At 42.1% G+C, this 18,242-nt stretch overlaps 1 protein-coding gene across 2 annotated transcripts; it reads right to left on the bottom strand.

The window, feature by feature from the left end:
* Window positions 1-256: 256 nt before the first annotated feature.
* On the bottom strand, window positions 257-17,658 carry LOC115133653 (CAAX prenyl protease 2-like). 2 transcript variants are annotated; one of them, XM_029667107.2, is made up of 8 exons: window positions 17,312-17,658; window positions 9,482-9,584; window positions 8,934-9,017; window positions 8,773-8,851; window positions 8,516-8,683; window positions 6,335-6,421; window positions 6,123-6,185; window positions 257-5,237 (listed from the first exon to the last, which is right to left on the bottom strand). In XM_029667107.2, the coding sequence occupies exons 1-8, from the start codon at window positions 17,479-17,481 to the stop codon at window positions 5,008-5,010; spliced, it is 984 nt and encodes a 327-aa protein (XP_029522967.1). In that variant the 5' UTR covers window positions 17,482-17,658; the 3' UTR covers window positions 257-5,007. The 2 variants fall into 2 exon arrangements, with proteins under 2 accessions (XP_029522967.1, XP_029522968.1); XM_029667108.2 differs by having other exon boundaries at window positions 6,335-6,406; window positions 17,312-17,657.
* Window positions 17,659-18,242: the final 584 nt, after the last annotated feature.

The following is an 18,242-nucleotide window of genomic DNA, read 5'->3' as shown; positions in this document are numbered from 1 at the left end:
ACTGTATGTTTTGTTTATTCCATGTGTAACACTGTGTTGTTGTATGTGTCGAACTGCTTTGCTTTATCTTGGCCAGGTCGCAGTTGCAAATGAGAACTTGTTCTCAACTAGCCTACCTGGTTAAATAAAGGTTAAATAAATAAAAATTAAAAAAAATCACTGGGGACGGATACAGGAATTCAACGATTGAGTCAAATTATTTAAGTGAAAAGTAAAACATTGGGCACAAGGACGATCAAAAACAACACCAGAGACATTTTATAAAATTAGCTTGTTTATTTCCAAATTCTTGAGCTTTTCGCAGTGTGTGATTTCTATAAGATCTCATAAAAGATTGTCGTTATAAAACACTGTCTGTTCAATATTGATAAGTCTCAAAAAATTGCATTGTACACTGTGGCCAGAAACCCAAATATCAGTAGATTCAAGTCCATGTCACTAAAATAGATTTGATTACAAAATATGGTATCCAATATAAAACATGTGCATCGTCTTATTGTCTTCACAACCAGGTCAGAGTCAACTACTCAATCCAATCTTTTAAATACTATATCATTCTTCTGTTTTGTCATTTTAGTAAAAGAGAGCTTCATATTAACTTGCAAAAATATATATTCCTGTCTCTACCGCTGTGTGTCCGCTTTATGCATGTACAGGAAGTCACTAGTTTGAGAGTTACTGTAGACAGGATTGTTTGGTTCTGACATTTGAGAGAAAAAAAAATGTAAAAAGACAAAGTGAAAGCGTTGTCAAGCAGGAAAGGGGAGTCAGCGTTTCTCCCAAGTGTCTTGCAAATGTAGCCTACGCATTTCAATTCAAGTCAATATCAGGAAAATAAAATAAGAACATTCTGGTGAGAAGCAGCCTAACCCGTGACAAGGCGGGATTCAGACAATTTGAGCCAGAGACAAAATATATGTTTTCCAAAAAGGGAGAATGTTGATGATGTGGGAGAATGAGATGTTAGATTAAATTTGATTGTATTGATGAAACAGCTCTCTCTAATCTGTAGATGTGCCATCTCCTGACAATATTAATCTGTAGATGTACGGTCTCCTGAGCCTACCTAATAAGAATTTGACAGCCTCGTCATGTATAAATGTGTGTGTGTGTAAATTTCGACAACAAAGTCAATCTAGCAGCTATCTGAACCAGATGGTTAGTCTCTGTAGGAGGAAACAACGGTCATCACTGTAGGGGGAAACAACGGTCATCTGAGTTATTGGTCCAAAATGACATCTTAGGCCAGTGCCTAAGAGAGGCCAGTGCCTAGTGCCTCAAGTCAAAACATTCACATGCAGGTTGTGAGAGGGAGACATCAAGATAGTTTAGAGTTTGACTCTTAAAAAGGGAGGCTAGATCCTAGTCCTTTTTTAATTAATCTGAGAGATTACTCAACAGAGCGAAGGTAGCTAGCCGATCTGTATCACTAAGTTGTTAGGTTCAAACCCACTTTCTCTTCTCTAAGCCTATATCCGTCCTGTCTATTGGATCAAGGCTTGTGGGAGGAAAAAAACGGAATAAAAACAGATTGGTTTTTCAAGTGACGGATGACTACCCGTCAAGAACAACCCCATGAACAGCCTGTGTGAAAGTCCCAGGTTCCTGTGCTTCACATAACGACGGCAGCACGCCCAGACATGGTACTCTTGCGCCCTCTGACGTACAATGCAGGTCATTACAGATGGTCTGGACGCACCATGCAGGTTTATTCAAGACAATGTCTATTGAACCTTCAACTAGGAGATACATGGCTCATCTGAGGTTGGCCCAAACATAAACTATCTATTCAAAATAATGGCTGGTCATTATTCTGAAATTTTCAAGCAACAAGAAGTGGCTTTTTAGCTTTTTCAATTCACATACACACCCATTTCAGATAATTCCCTGATTTTGGTCCTTTTCCATCAACTACGTTATTGCTGAAGAACCATAATGTAACTCCTTCATAGCTTATACAGTACAGTCCTCACTGCTGTGGTAGATAGGTTCACAGATCTTTGTCAGTGAATGTTAGCGTCTCCTGCATGGGACTCTCCAGAGATATGGTTCCAATTTACACAGTGAAGTCAGTTTATAAATCGGACCAGTGACTTCAACTGCCTCGACATCCCGTTGCAATACATTCAGTGTGATTCAATCTGCTGGTTCATGAACCACACCACACTTCTGTTCTAGTCAGATGGATCTGTTATATAGTATTACACCAGGTCCCATTACAATTCCCTATAAAAATCAACAACCCACACAGAATCTAACCTACACCCTGTCTATATAGTGCAATGGACTACAATTGTCACAGCCTGGTCAAGTAAATAACATGTATTTTCACAAATGCAAAGTATCATTTGCGGTGAGTGAGTGAGTAAACACTGGGATGTAACACTGTCTGTACATTACCTTATTTTGGGTAATACAGTGCATTTGGAAAGTATTCAGACCCCTCAACTTTTTCCACATTTTGTTACGTTACAGACTTACTCTAAAATGGATTCAATTGTTTTTATTCCCCATCAATCTAAACACAATAACCCCATAATGACAAAGTAAAAACAGGGAACAATTTTCTCGCTAAATAAATTGTTTTAAAAATTAAATATCACATTTACAAAAGTATTCAGACCATTTACTCAGTACTTTGTTGAAGCAACTTTGGCAGTGATTACAGCCTCGAGTCTTGGGTATGACGCTACAAGCTTGGCACACCTGTATTTGGGGAGTTTCTCCCATTCTTCTCTGCAGATCCTCTCAAACTCTGTCAGGTTGGATGGGGAGCGTCGCAGCACAGCTATTTTCAGGTCTCTCCAGAGATGTTCGATCGGGTTCTAGTCTGGGTTCTGGCTGGGCCAGACTTGTCCCAAAGCCACTCCTGCGTTGTCTTGGCTCTGTGCTTAAGATCATTGTGCTGTTGGACGGTGAACCTTTGCCCCAGTCTGAGGTCCTGAGCGCTCTAGAGCAGGTTTTCATCAAGGATCTCTGTGTACTTTGCTCTGTTCATCCTTGCCTCGATCCTGAATAGTCTCCCAGTCCCTGCCACTGAAATACATTCCCACAGCATCATAACATGCTTCACCGTAGGGATGGTGACAGGTTTCCTCCAGACGTAATGCTTGGCATTCAGGACAAAGAGTTCAATCTTGGTTTCATCAGACCAGAGAATCTTATTTCTCATGGTCTGGGTCATTTATGTGCCTTTTGGCAAACTTCAAGATGGCTGTCATGTGCCTTTTACTGAAGAGTGGCATCCGTCTGGCCACTCTACCATAAAGGCCTGATTGGTAGAGTGCTGCAGAGATGGTTGTCCGCCTGGAAGCTCCTCCCTTCTCCACAGAGGAATTCTGGAACTATGTCAGAGTGACCATCGGGTTCTTGGTCACCTCCCTGACCAAGGCCCTTCTCCCCCAATTGCCCAGCTCTAGAAAGAGTCTTGGTGATTTCAAAAATTTTCCATTTAAGAATCATGGAGGCCAATGTGTTCTTGGGGAACTTCAATGCCACAGGAATCTGTGCCTCAACACAATCCTGTCTCGAAGCTCTACGGACAATTCCTTCGACCTCATAGCTTGGTTTTTGCTCTGACATGCACTGTCAACTGTGTGACCTTATATAGAAAGGTGTGTGCCTTTCCAAATCATGTCCAATCAATTGAATTTACACCAGGTGGACTCCAATCAATTTTTAGAAACATCTAGGATGGTCAATGGAAACAGGATGCACCGGAGATCAATTTCGAGTCTCATAGCAAAAGGTCTGAATACTTATGTAAATAAGGTATCATTTTTTACATTTGTAATTAATGTGTGTAAAAAAAAATTAAAAAACGTGTCATTGTGTGTAGATTGCTGAAAAATTATTTAATCAATTTTAGAATAAGGCTGTAACGTAACAAAATTTGGAAAAAGTCAAGGGGTCTGAATACATTCCAAATGCACTGTAGCTTGTTGTGTGTGTGTGCATCTGTAGAAGAATATAGACCTGTCATCTTGTCTGATATCCATATTGCAACATGTAGCAGCATGCAAAGTAGTGGTTAGATAGCATTCAAACCTACATACATACATACGACTACAGGACACCTGAGTCTTACAAGGGTCCAAGTCCCTTAAGGGGGAAACTGTCCATCATCCCACCCCACCTTAAGCTTCCTCCCCCTTCAATCGCTCAAATAAAGAAGCAGTTCAAGAACAAAGAGCCAAACTGTGTGCAGAGAATGATAGGGGCCCAGAGTTTTTCCTGGTCAGGTTCACATAGTCAGGGAAAAACTCCTGGCCCTAAGAATGGTAATGTTAGCTTCGGGATTATAGGCTTCTATCGGCATGACTTGGAATGAGCGACAACTTGAGTGTATGACTGAATTCAGGGCTGGGTAAAGACTGTACACTTTGTGATCTCGCCAAACACCAATCGTCTGGTGTCTTAAAAGCCTGAGAGGAGAGAACTGTGGAACTGAGAACTGAGAACTGTGGCTAAACTATCATGGACAACTACAGTCCAACTGGAACAACCCAACTATCCCCCACCAATAAAACACCAGTATAGAAACATGCAGATGTGTAAATAAATAACTCTTATTCAGCATCTAGAACCGATGAAAACACTGACGTTATTGACCACCAGAATGTCTTACTACTACAGCGCCTCACATCTTGGCCAGATACGGTTCCTTTGTTGAGTCGACACTACAGACCACATATTAACTGACTGGCTAACTGACTGACTGCAAATGTAACCTGAACATAGGGAATGGCTGTCTAAGTTACCCTGTTGCCCCTAGAAGAATACATAGTATAGACAGCCGATAGTACTGAATGTCCATACCTGACACAGCCATAACCCTTCCCACCTCCCCCAGAGAGAGCCCATCCAAGCAGGCATGACCGAAGAGCTAAAACACCCCTAGTGCTAGGACCACTTGGACCGCTCCTCCTTTTGGCTGCTGATGGGTAGTAGACTCAGCGAACCGGTCCATCAAGTAGAGAGGGGTGTGTGTGTTGGGTGGGCGTGGGATCAGGAGATGCATAGGGAGCTGGGGACAGAGGCCAGGGTGCAGACAGGGGTGGGCAGGCCGTAGTAGAGGGGGTCTGTGAGGGGGAAGAGGAGGAGGAGGAAGAGGAGGACCCCCAGCAGGTAGCAGGAGAGGATGGTGAGGCGGTGGCGGTGCTCCAGGGCCGTGCTCAGGGCAGGGAAGCCCATGTGATTACAGAAAGAGTGGCACAGCACCGGTCCCACCAGGTGACCTGAGGACAGAGAGAAAAGAGTAGCTAGAAATATTCAGTAAATATTAACCAATATTAGGTAGATAGAACTATTCAAGGTAACAAAAATGGTTGCACCCACACAACTACCAATCTGCCAAGAGGCCCAGACCGACCTAGCTAGTGCCCCCAGACCCGACCTAGCTAGTGCCCCCAGACCCGACCTAGCTAGTGCCCACAGACCCGACCTAGCTAGTGCCCACAGACCCAGACACAACCTAGCTAGTGCCCACAGACCCAGACACAACCTAGCTAGTGCCCACAGACCCAGACACAACCTAGCTAGTGCCCACAGACCCAGACACAACCTAGCTAGTGCCCACAGACCCAGACACAACCTAGCTAGTGCCCACAGACCCAGACACAACCTAGCTAGTGCCCACAGACCCAGACCTAGCAGACAGACAACCTAGCTAGTGCCCACAGACCCAGACACAACCTAGCTAGTGCCCACAGACCCAGACACAACCTAGCTAGTGCCCACAGACCCAGACACAACCTAGCTAGTGCCCACAGACCGACACAACCTAGCTAGTGCCCACAGACCGACACAACCTAGCTAGTGCCCACAGACCCAGGCAGACCTAGCTAGTGCTCACAGACCCAGGCAGACCTAGCTAGTGCCCACAGACCCAGGCAGACCTAGCTAGTGCCCACAGACCCAGGCAGACCTAGCTAGTGCCCACAGACCCAGGCAGACCTAGCTAGTGCCCACAGACCCAGGCAGACCTAGCTAGTGCCCAGACCCAGGCAGACCTCATGTAGGTCATGTAGTGTAGCTAGTACCCACAGACCCAGACAGACCTAGCTAGTGCCCACAGACCCAGACAGACCTCATGTCGGTTATGTAGTGTAGCTAGTACCCACCTGTTCTGATAAATATGAAGGCAGTGTAAGCTCCAAAGACAGCGGTGTAGGAAAACTGGAACACTGCAACAAACATTAAAACACACAATTAATAATCATATACAGTCTATTTAACAGTCAGTGGAAAAGAAGAGCACATAGCTAGGCTACAGGAGCCATCTACCACATGTGAGACAAAGTAGAAAAGCTGAAGTTAATCGGTTGGTCCTTACCTGCAGCGAGAAAGATCCCAGACACGCTGCCCTGTCTGAATCGCAGCAGTTCTATCACATGATGAAAGTGAGCTGTGAAGACAACATCTTTAGAGTTTCCGGACAAAAAAATAAGACATGGACAGAGTTTAAAAAATGTCATCATCCAAATGTATTCTCCATTTACATTTTGTTTACCACTTTCACATGCATCATTTTTGCGGTACTGGTGAGAGCTACGGGTTCATTTTTTATTTTTATGTCTCTAGCTAAAACTCGTATTAATATTTTTTTTGTGGCAGTAAAAAAAACATTGCTTTCCAGCGGCAGCTGTATGAGGACAGCTGTATGAGGACAGCTGTATGAGGACAGCTGTATGAGGACAGCTGTATGAGGACAGCTGTATGAGGACAGTTGTATGAGGACAGTTGTATGAGGACAGTTGGTCTGACTGAAAATCGTCTCGTTTGCTCCTATATTATTAAGAACATATCAGGTCAATAGAGGTTTAAGCCTACTGCCTTTCTGTAATATTAATAATATGAATCAAAACAATTATATGAATAATAATATGAATAACTAAGAATAATAATAATAAATGTGAATTATAAGATGAATAATAAGAATAATACTATGAATTAATAATTATAATAATTATAATATAAATAATACGAATCATAATACTATGAATGGGGATAATAATCATAATAATATGAATACTAATAATAATAATAATAGATTGGACTTATGTCCAGATGCTCGAAGCACCTAAATGAGTTTAGCGAAGCCCAAAAACTAGTAGAGAAAAGCAGAGTGCTTCTCTCTCTCGCTTTACGTTGATATGCCAGGTGTTCCATTTGCATGAAAATGATTAGTCAAGAGACACAAAACTACAGTGCCTTCGGAAAGTGTTCAGACCTAACATTTTGTTAGGTTACAGCCTTATTCTAAAATTCATTACATTTGTTTTTTTCCTCCACACAATACCCCATAATGACAAAGTAAAAACAGTTTTATTTTTTTGCTAACTTATACAAAATTAAAAATGTAAACAACATTTACATAAGTATTCAGACCCTTTACTCAGTTCTTTGTTGAAGCACCTTTGGCAGCGATTACAGCCTTGAGTCTTCTTGGGTATGACGCTACAAGCTTGGCACACCTGTATTTGGAGAGTTTCATTCTTCTCTGCAGATCCTCTCAAGCTCTGTCAGGTTGGATGGGGAGTATTGCTGCACAGCTAGTTTTAGGTCTCTCCAGAGATGTTCGATCAGGTTGAAGTCCGGGCTCTGCCTGGGCCACTCAAGGACATTCATAGACTTGTCCCGAAGCCACTGCCATGTTGTCCTGATGGAAGGTGAACCTTCGCCCCAGTCGGAGGTCCTGAGAACTCAGGAACAGGTTTTCATCAAGGATCTCTCCGTACTTTACTCCCTTCATCTTTACCTCAATCCTGTCTCCCATTCCCTGTCACTGAAAAACATCCCCACAGTATGATGCTGCCACTACCACCATGCTTCATCATAGGGATGGTGCCAGGTTTCCTCCAGACGTGATGCTTGGCATTCAGGCCAAAGAGTTCAATCTTGGTTTCATCAGACCAGAGAATCTTGTTTATAGACAGGTGTGTGCCTTTCCAAATCATGTCCAATCAATTGAATTTACCACAGGTGGACTCCATTCAAGTTGTAGAAACATCTAGGATGATCAATGGAAACAGGATGCACCGGAGATCAATTTCGAGTCTCATAGCAAAAGGTCTAAATACTTATGTAAATAAGGTATCGTTTTTTTGTTTGTAATAAATTAGCAAACATTTCTAAAAAGCTGTTTAGCTTTGTCATTATGGGGTATTGTGTATAGATTTGAGATTTTTTTTATTTTAAAATCCATTTTAGAATAAGGCTGTGACATAACAAAATTGGAAAAAGTTAAGGGGTCTGAATACTTTCCGAAGGGACTGTACATGTTGGCTGCAGCTGTTGCACCCCTGGTGTACAGCACAGCTTTTGGATCAATATTTATGTAGGTCAAAATGGCAGATGGTGTTCGTATTGACTCGCACAGATATTAACTGACATGACACATACATACATTATGAAATGCTGCTAAATCCAATACATTATTTGTTCAATTCAGTTTGGGTTGAGGCAAGCAGATTTGTCTAAATGCAAACCAGATCTGCATGTTGATGAGACTTACCTACTCCGAAAAAGAGGGGACAGGTCAACATGGCAGTGGAGGGGCTGGCGCAGGGTACCAGCATGGGCAGCATACAAGCCCTGAACACCAGCTCCTCAGTCAGAGGGGCCACCACCTGGTTCCTCAGCCAGCGCATGTCCCTGAGGCACAGAGCCCAGAACCATGGGTCTGTTGGAGTGGGAGAGAGAGAGATGGTCTCCAGGATAACGCAGAAATAACCATATTGGGTGAATAATCATCTCTAGACAATCTCTCACCAAGGGCCACTGTAATCCCATCCATGAAGCCCCAGGGACAGTCCATAGCCAGTTGGATGAGAGGGCCAAGAAACAGAACCTACCAGAGCAAAGGTCAGAGGTTAACAACTGTAGGTCAAACAATACCAAAAGTAGATCTCCAACAGTCTTGTGTCTGTTACCATGGTGAGCAGCAGAGGCAGTATGATGGCTGGGATGAGGCCCTCGAAGCGAATGCCCATCAGAGCCAGCAACGACGGGCCGGGCTATAGGGGAACAAGAGAAGTAGTGCTGGAATTCAGGGAAATGTTCTCGTGTATAGCATAACCTAACACTCCATGAACAGACCAGGAAATGGGCTGTAATCAACCGTTATCCTGTGCCCCAGCCTTAAAGGAACTGTGTCATGCATCTGTGCCCAGATAAAGGATTGCAATGTACCAAGTCCATTATAGGCCAGGGCAAGAGGTTTCTTGGAAAGCTGGCTATGGTGTAGTTGTACTGTATTGGAGTATGTGACGCACTAAGCTAATATAACCCATCGTTTCCCCATATAAAAACTACAGCAGACTGCTATTCAAAGGCACTTGAAAGCATCAACACGGGCTCAGCTGTCATTTCCAATCATGAGCCTTGTCATCTAATAGCAGTCGACCTATTGCAGTCGACCTATAGCAGTCGACCTATAGCAGTCGACCTATAGCTGAGACAGCGCGGCGTAGAGACTCACCATCACACCAGTGTACACCTTCCATGTCCACACAAAGACAGGCGACAAGGCAGACACGATTAGGACACTGGTGAAGCGCCTCTTGATAACGGCCGGGTGGTCCCTGGGAGCAGGCACGTGATGCACACACAGGAGATGCACGTGTCAACATTACATTTTGTAAACAAACCAGCCCCTCAAAGAGCAAGAACACTGCAGTTAAGCAGGAAACTAAACAAACAAGCCCTCTGGTTTAGTTTGCTTGCTAATTTATCAGCAAATAATGAAAGGCTAGCAGACTGCTGCACGGAAATTCCATGGTAGCAGAATTACACGGAGACTCAGAATTTTCCATTTAAAATGTATAACCAAACACAAAAAATTAATTTCAAAGTTCAACAAACCATATAACTATGCACAACTAATTTTAACAATTTACACTGAACATTTTATAAAAACAGAAGGGTTTGGTAACAGATTAAATATTTGTGAGATGTTACAGTAATTCTGTTACCAAACTTTGCATCTGCACGAGCCGAGAAGCCAGCAGATGGCGATATTAAGTCATTTACTCTTCCTGGGGTTTATTATGGATCCCCATTAGTTCCTGCCAAGGCAGCAGCTACTCTTCCTGGGGTGTATTATGGACCCCCACTAGTTCCTGCCAAGGCAGCAGCTACTCTTTCTTGGGTTCAGCAAAAATTAAGGCAGTAATACACATTATATTACAACTTTTAAACATTAAAATACATTTTACAACAGATTTCACAATACAATAAGTGTGTGCCCTCTGGTCACTAGTGTCCTACAACACACTATCCAGATGTACATGTGTGTATAGTCTGTGTGTACCTGTGTGTGTGTCTGTGTGACTTTTCAGAGTCCTCACTGTTCCATAAGGTGTATTTTTATCTGTCTTTAAATCGGATTCTACTGCTTGCATCATGTCGTCATGGCTCTATGAGGTACTGTCCGCCTCCCATAGTCTGTTCTGGACTTGGTGACTGTGAAGAGACCTCTGGTGACATGTGTTGTGGCGTATGCATGGGTATTCGAACTGTGTGCTAGTGAATCTCTCCTCTACATTGAACCATATTATTAATGTTAGCTGTACATTTAAGAGGCAGCCGTGCTGTCCTGGGCCAGTTGTAATTTTCCCAAGTCCTTCTTTGTGGCACCTGACCACACAACAGGGCCTGCCTTGTTTATCTTTAGTAATGGAACACTAGTTACCAGGGATGCACATCGGAATCGGACGAATTTAGCTAAAAATGCCAACATCGGCACAATGTCTAGTTTAACGCCGATGTGAAAAATCGATGACAAACCTGACGTGCATAAAGTAGTTCATTGGCGTAATGATGGCATGAAGAATACGGTCATTTGAAAGCGTAAGAACATTTCAGCGAGACAACTCAAAAGGCGAAATCCATTAACGCAAAGATAATTTACCTTGACAATCAACCGTTCTCTGTCGTGGGTGATGTTGGTATTAGCCGACTGGTTGAACACCTCGAGCCCCGGTACATACTATCAAGTAGGCGCCATTTCTCCAGATTGTTCAACTGGAGTTACACAATATTGCTAAAACACACATCCATGAGCTACTTGCTTTGGGCGTCACTGCTATTAGCTTCACGACTGACATTTGGACCAGCGATGTCAACCCCATGAGCATGCGGAGTCTGACAGCACAGTAGGTCGACAAGGATTTCGTACTGAGGAAAGGCTTATTGCACTCTCAAGAATGTGCTGGTTCTCAGACCGCTGCAGCCATTTCAATGGCATTTGAGAACGTTTGATACTTGGAAACATGATCACTCCTAGCTCCATTCGAACAAATGACTCGAGAAATAAGCTAATCAACTGCGTTTGCAGCAGACGTGATACCCTCTGTCATGGCTTTAAAACGCCTGCTCAACAAAACTGCCCACACATAACAAGCGATTCGGTGGCATTCTCTCTGAGCCTCTTTACTGTGTCACCACCATGCCCAATGCTAGGTACAAGGACCTCTTGGCATTCTCGCAGTCAGGTTCATGAGGTAGTCACCTGGAATGCATTTAAATTAACAGGTGTGCCTTGTTAAATGTTAATTTGTGGAATTTATTTCCTTCTTAATGCATTTGAGCCAATCAGTTGTGTTGTGACATGGTAGGGGTGGTATACAGAAGATAGCCCTATTTGGTAAAAGACCAAGTCCATATTATGGCAAGAACAGCTCAAATAAGCAAAGAGAAACGACAGTCCATCATTACTTTATTAAGACATGAAGGTCAGTCAATATTAGAGGTAGACCGATTATGATTTTTCAACACCGATACAGATAATGATTATTGGAGGACCAAAAAAAGCTGATACCGATTAATCGGCCGATTTTTAAAGATGTATTTGTAATAATGACAATTACAACAATACTGAATGAACACTTATTTTAACTTAATATAATACATCAATAAAATCAATTTAGCCTCAAATAAATAATGAAACATGTTCAATTTGGTTTAAATAATTAAAAAACAAAAGTGTTGGAGAAGAAAGTAAAAGTGCAATATGTGCCATGTAAGAAAGCTAACGTTTAAGTTCCTTGCTCAGAACATATGAAAGCTGGTGGTTCCTTTTAACATGAGTCTTCAATATTCACAGTTAAGAAGTTTTAGGTTGTAGTTATTATAGGAATTATAGGACTATTTCTCTCTATACTATTTGTATTTCATATACCTCTGACTAGTCGATGTTCTTATTGGCACTATAGTATTGCCAGCCTAATCTCAGGAGTTGATAGGCTTGAAGTCATAAACAGCGCTGTGCTTCAAGCATTGCGAAGAGCTGCTGGCAAACGCAGGAAAGTGGTGTTTGAATGAATGCTTACGAGCCTGCTGCTGCCTACCACCGCTCAGTCAGACTGCTCTATCAAATATCAAATCATAGACTTAATTATAATAATTACAGAAATACGAGCCGTAGGTCATTAATATGGTCAAATCCTGAAACTATCATTTCAAAAAAATAAAATGTTTATTCTTTCAGTGAAATACGGAACCGTTCCGTATGTTATCTAACGGATGGCAACCCTAAGTCTAAATATTGCTGTTACATTGCACAACCTTCAATGTTGTCATAATTATGTAAAATTCTTGCAAATTAATTACGGTCTTTGTTAGGAAGAAATGGTCTTCACACAGTTCACAACGAGCCAGGTGGCCCAAACTGCTGCATATTCCCTGACTCTGCATGCACTGAACGCAAGAGAAGTGACACAATTTCCCTAGTTAAAAGAAATTCATGTTAGCAGGCAATATTAACTAAATATGCAGGTAAAAAAACATATACAGTACTTGTGTATTGATTTGAAGGCATTGATGTATATGGTTAGGTACACATTGGTGCAACGATTGTACTTTTTTCACGAATGCGCTTTTGTTAAATCAGCACCTGTTCGTCCAAGTAGGCTGTGATTCGATGATAAATGAACAGGCACCGCATTGATTATATGCAATGCAGGACAAGCTAGTTAAACTAATAATATATTCAACCATATGTAGTTAACTAGTGATTATGTTAAACTTGATTGTTTTTTTTATAAGACAAGCTTAATGCTAGCTAGCAACTTAACTTGGCTCCTTGCTGCACTCGCGTAACAGGTGGTCAACCTGCCACGCAGTCTCCTGGTGGATTGCAATGTAATCGGCATCCAAAAATGCAGATTACCGATTGTTATGAAAACTTGAAAATTGGCCCTGCCGATTAAATCGGTCCACCTCTAGTCAATATGGAACATTTTAATGTTAACATAACTTTTGCAGTGGCAAAAACCATCAAGCGCTATGATGAAACTGGCTCTCATGAGGACCACCACAGGAAAGGAATACCCAGAGTTACCTGTACTGTAGAGGATAAGTTCATTAGTGTTAACTGCACCTCAGATTGCAGCCCAGATAAATGCTTTACCAAGTTCAAGTAACAGATAATCTCAACAGCAACTGTTCAGAGGAGACTAAGTGAATCAGGCCTTCATTTTGAATTGCTGCAAAGAAACAACTACAATAAGAAGAAGAGACTTCCCTGAACCAAGAAACACGAGTAATGTGGACATTAGACCGGTGGAAATCTGTCCTTTGGTCTGATGAGTCCAATTTTTGGTTCCTACCAACTAATGAAGATGGTTCAGAGAAAGCCAAAAGTGAGCAAAGCGGTCATCAAGGCAAAGGGTATTCTGAAACTGACTGCAGCTCTAAGTGTTGCAGTGATTTCACTCGCTGTATTAGCTGATCAAATCAAATTTATTTATATAGCCCTTCATACATCAGCTGATATCTCAAAGTGCTGTACAGAAACCCAGCCTAAAACCCCAAACAGCAAGCAATGCAGGTGTAGAAACACAGTGGCTAGGAAAAACTCCCTAGAAAGGCCAAAACCTAGGAAGAAACCTAGAGAGGAACCAGGCTATGTGGGGTGGCCAGTCCTCTTCTGGCTGTGCCGGGTGGAGATTATAACAGAACATGGCCAAAATGTTCAAATGTTCATAAATGACAAGCATGGTCGAATAATAATAAGGCAGAACATCTGATGTGTGTAGTTGAGTCATCTGCATACATAGACACACCGGCTTTACTCAGAGCCAGTGGCAAGTCGTTAGTAAAGATTGAAAAAAAGTAAGGGGCCTAGACAGCTGCCTTGGGGAATACCTGATTCAACCTGGATTATGTTGGAGAGACTACAATTAAAGAACACCCTGTGTTCTGTTAGACAATTAACTCAATTCACAATATAGCACAGGGTGTAAAGCCAACATGTACTTTTTCCAGCAGCATACTATGATCGATAATGTCAAAAGCTGCACTGATGTCTAACAAAACAGCTCCCACAATCTTATTATCAATTTATATCCATCAATCCTCATTTGTTGAATGTCCTTCCCTATAAATTGTTGAAAGTTTGTTAATTTATTCACTGTAAAATAGCATTGTATCTGGTCAAACAACCTTTTTTTCAAAAGTTTCCTAAAGGTTAGTAACAGGCTGATTGGTCGGCTATTTGAGCCATTAAAGGGTGCCTTACGATTCTTGAGTTGCGGAATGACTTTTGCTTCCCTAAAAGCCTGAGGGTACACACTTTTATGTAAGTTTAGGTTGAATAGATGGCAAATAGTAGTGGCAATATCGTCCCCTATCATCCTCAGTAATTTTCCATCCAAGTTGTCAGACAATATGTTTTTCATTATTCTCCATGGACTTTACAGTGTCACAGAACGTTTTTGAGTAAGTACTACAGGATGCAAAATTCTGTTTGAAAAAGCTAGCCCTAGCTTTTCTAACTGCCTGTGTATATTTGTTCCTAACTTCCCTGAAAAGTTGCATATCACGGGGGCTATTCGATGCTAATGCAGAACGCCACAAGATATTTTTGTGCTGGTAAAGGGTAGACAGGTCTGGAGTGAACCAAGGACTATATCTATTCCTAGTTCTACATTTTGAGTGGGGCATGCTTATTTAAGATGGTGAGGAAGGCACTTTTAAAGAATAGCCAGGAATCATCTACTGACGGGATGAGGTCAATGTCATTCCAGGATACCCTGGCCAGGTCGATTGGAAAGGCCTGCTCACAGAAGTGTTTTAGGGAGCGTTTGACAGTGATGAGAGGTGGTCATTTGGTCGCAGACCCATTACGGATGCAGACAACTTGGTTGAAAACAGCAGAGGTGAATTTGGAGGGCGAGTTAGTTAGGATGAGGGTTATCTATGAGGGTGCCCGTGTTTACTGATTTGGGGTTGTACCTGGTAGCTTCATTGATCATTTGTGTGAGATTGAGGGCATCAAACTCAGATTGTAGGATGACCGGGGTGTTAAGCATGTCCCAGTTTAGGTCACCTAGTAGCACGAGCTCAGAAGATAGATGGATGACAATCAATTCACATATGGTATTGAGGGCACAGCTGTGGGCAGAGGGAGGTCCATAGCAAGCAGCAACAGTGAGGGTTTCTGGAAAGGTGCCTCTCTAATAATGCGTAGCCAAGTGAACATATGGGTCCAGTGAGTGGTTAGGCTGACTGGGGACACGGCGATTCAGATAATTAGCAGGCCGATGCTAACAAGCTAACAGTTAGTAGGCCCGGGGCTAAACAAGCTAGCAGTTAGCAGACCGGGTTAGCAAGCTAGCAGTTAGCAGGGGATAGCAGTTAGCAGACCGGGTTAGCAAGCAAGCAGTTAGCAGACTGCGGCAGGAAAGCTAGCAGATAGCAGGGGCTAGCAGTTAGCAGACCGGGTTAGCAAGCAAGCAGTTAGCAGGGGCTAGCAGTTAGCAGACCGGGCAGGCAAGCTAGCAGTTAGCAGACCGGGTTAGCAAGCTAGCAGTTAGCAGGGGCTAGCAGTTAGCAGACCAGGCAGGCTAGCTAGCAGACCGTGGCAGACAAGCTATCAGATAGCAGGGGCTAGCAGTTAGCAGACCGGGCAGGTAAGCTAGCAGTTAGCAGACCGGGTTAGCAAGCTAGCAGTTAGCAGGCATGGGCTAGTAACTTATAGTCAGTTGCCAACAACGTGATTGGTCTCCAATTGTCCAGGTAAAGAGAGTCCTTCTTTGGTTTGGGTATAAGAACTATTTGTCCCCATCTCAAAGAAGGAGATACGATTAAAAAAAATAGCTTTCTAATATCAGGCCAAAAATGTCAATAGAATTCAGGAGTCAGACCATCCCGTCCTGGAGATTGACCTATAGGCATTTGTTTAATGGCTTGGTCCAACTCTGTAATATCTATATCAGAATCACAAGTTTCTTAAACCTTTCTTCAATAGACAGAGTTATTAACTGAATCAAAAAATGAATCCAAGTTGCCTTCTGAAAGATGAGATTGATATAATGAACTGTAGAAAGGGTATTTTCTGTAGAAAGAGTATTTTCTTATTAATCACTTCAAGAATCAGATAGTGGCATTTACATAAATGGATGTAATACTAGTCTGCCTACTCTTCTCCAAATTAAAGAAGGGGGGGTCACCTTTTTCAATCCATTTGGCCTTTGATCAAGGCACACTTTTTTAAAACTATTTAACTAGGCAAGTCAGTTAAGAACAAATTCTTATTTACAATGATGGCCTGGGAACAGTGGGTTAACTGCCTTGTTCAGGGGCAGAACAACAGATTTGACCTAGTCAGCTCGGGGATTCGATCTAGCAACCTTTCGGTTACTGAACCAACGTGCTAAACACTAGCTACCTGCCAACACGCACTCTGTGCCTAATTGTTATACATGTCATCCAGATAACATTAGCATTTAGCAAGCGCTGCTTTTTAATCTTCATTTAAATCAGGTTGATTGCTCAGCCTGTTAATATCAACAATAATATCCATCTGCTTGGATCATCTTTTCCGAGCTAGCATTTTACTAGTAATTAAAGCATTTTACCAGTAATGATGGCAATTTTGAATTCAATCATTTCCCCATTTGTTAGCAGAAGAAAGAGCAGGATCGAGGCAGGTCTCTGATAAGTTCTTTAGACTAACTAAATTACGAATTATTTAAAAGAAAATAGTTACATTTCCAGTATGCTTTAGAAAATCCACTAATTATATGTAAACGCCTCAATAACTCCATCTGCTGGCCTTTGGGCTTTTTAGTTGAAATTACTATGTAAATTGGAGTAATATGGCTTGTTCAACTTTGAAATCGATGTTTTTGGTTTGGCATATATTTAAGTGAAACAACGGAGATTCAGCGTAATTCCGTTACCATGGAATTGCCCTGCACGAATGCCGTGCTAGGTAGTTATCCACCGACAAAACTGGCAAACTACCACTTCCGTATGTCTGTAGAATATTCTACGAATCAAGAAAGCAAAGAAATACGAGGCTTACCTTGGCAAATCACTTCTCCACACGTATAAGCTCCCAACGTAGGAGCAGGCAAGCAGCAAACATGACAGAACAGACACCCAACATATTCCGTCAGGCGGGACAAACTCGCCATTGCTGCTCCACATTTGGTTTGACATAACATTTGGCGTTAAATCGTCATCCTCTACCATGGCGAGGGTACAGAGTCAATGGTTGTTTGGACAAAGATATTATGCAGTGGTGTGATAATTCCCTGACCACCTTAATTTGTGAAAAAATATTCATAAACGCGAGCTGAGAAAAATGTCAGTTCTTGCTCGCTCAAATAACATATCCTGGGCGCTGTAATTTAACGTCATCATGTGGCGTCAGACGCACGCCTTCCCGTGACACATTCGTATGTCAGTGTATTATTAGGACTGTATAATAGGAGTGTAATGGCAGTCAATTAACAAAAAAACATTAAGGAATGTTTGTATTAGAGCATTTGATTATTTTTTTCCACGTTTTATTAAGCAGACGCAAAGCATAACTCTACATGCAAATCCTCTTAATTTTATTATAGGCCTACTTTAACATTTGTTATACATTATTATTAATATAATTTAAATATTTACCCATAAGTAGCAGGAAATTACCTTTTTTGCCTTGGGGAAAGGTAGCATATGTTTCTCAGCAGGTCAACGGCTTGCTCATTCTTCAAATGTACAGCCACATCATATCTCCCTAGAATTTAGAGCAGTGAGGTGTTTCTGAAAAAAAACTAAAAAACATTGTCATTCACACAGACTAATCTACACATGCTACTGTACCTGCCTGAAGCGCGCCTTTTTTCTTTTTTTTTTACAGTAGCTTACCTACTGTACAGTACAAGTACCACGCTCAGGAATCAGCAGATAGCTGGAGCCAGCACGTTGTGCGAATCTGAAGACGGCCTTACGCAATAGTCGCG

This window comes from Oncorhynchus nerka, linkage group LG8 (genome assembly GCF_034236695.1).
Source record: "Oncorhynchus nerka isolate Pitt River linkage group LG8, Oner_Uvic_2.0, whole genome shotgun sequence".
Classification (NCBI taxonomy): Eukaryota; Metazoa; Chordata; class Actinopteri; order Salmoniformes; family Salmonidae; genus Oncorhynchus; species Oncorhynchus nerka.
The sequence above is the reverse complement of the archived record's forward strand: the minus strand, read 5'-3'. Positions and strand labels throughout refer to the sequence as shown.

Excerpts from the sequence above, each read along its gene's own strand:
- LOC115133653 (XM_029667107.2), bottom strand. The coding sequence starts at position 17,481 with ATGGTAGAGGATGACGATTTAACGCCAAATGTTATGTCAAACCAAATG. Across the intron at positions 6,422-8,515 it reads TCCCCTCTTTTTCGGAGTAG|ATGTTGTCTTCACAGCTCAC; the intron begins GTAAGTCTCATC and ends GAAACTCTAAAG. Across the intron at positions 5,238-6,122 it reads CTTCATATTTATCAGAACAG|GTCACCTGGTGGGACCGGTG; the intron begins GTGGGTACTAGC and ends CTCTGTCCTCAG.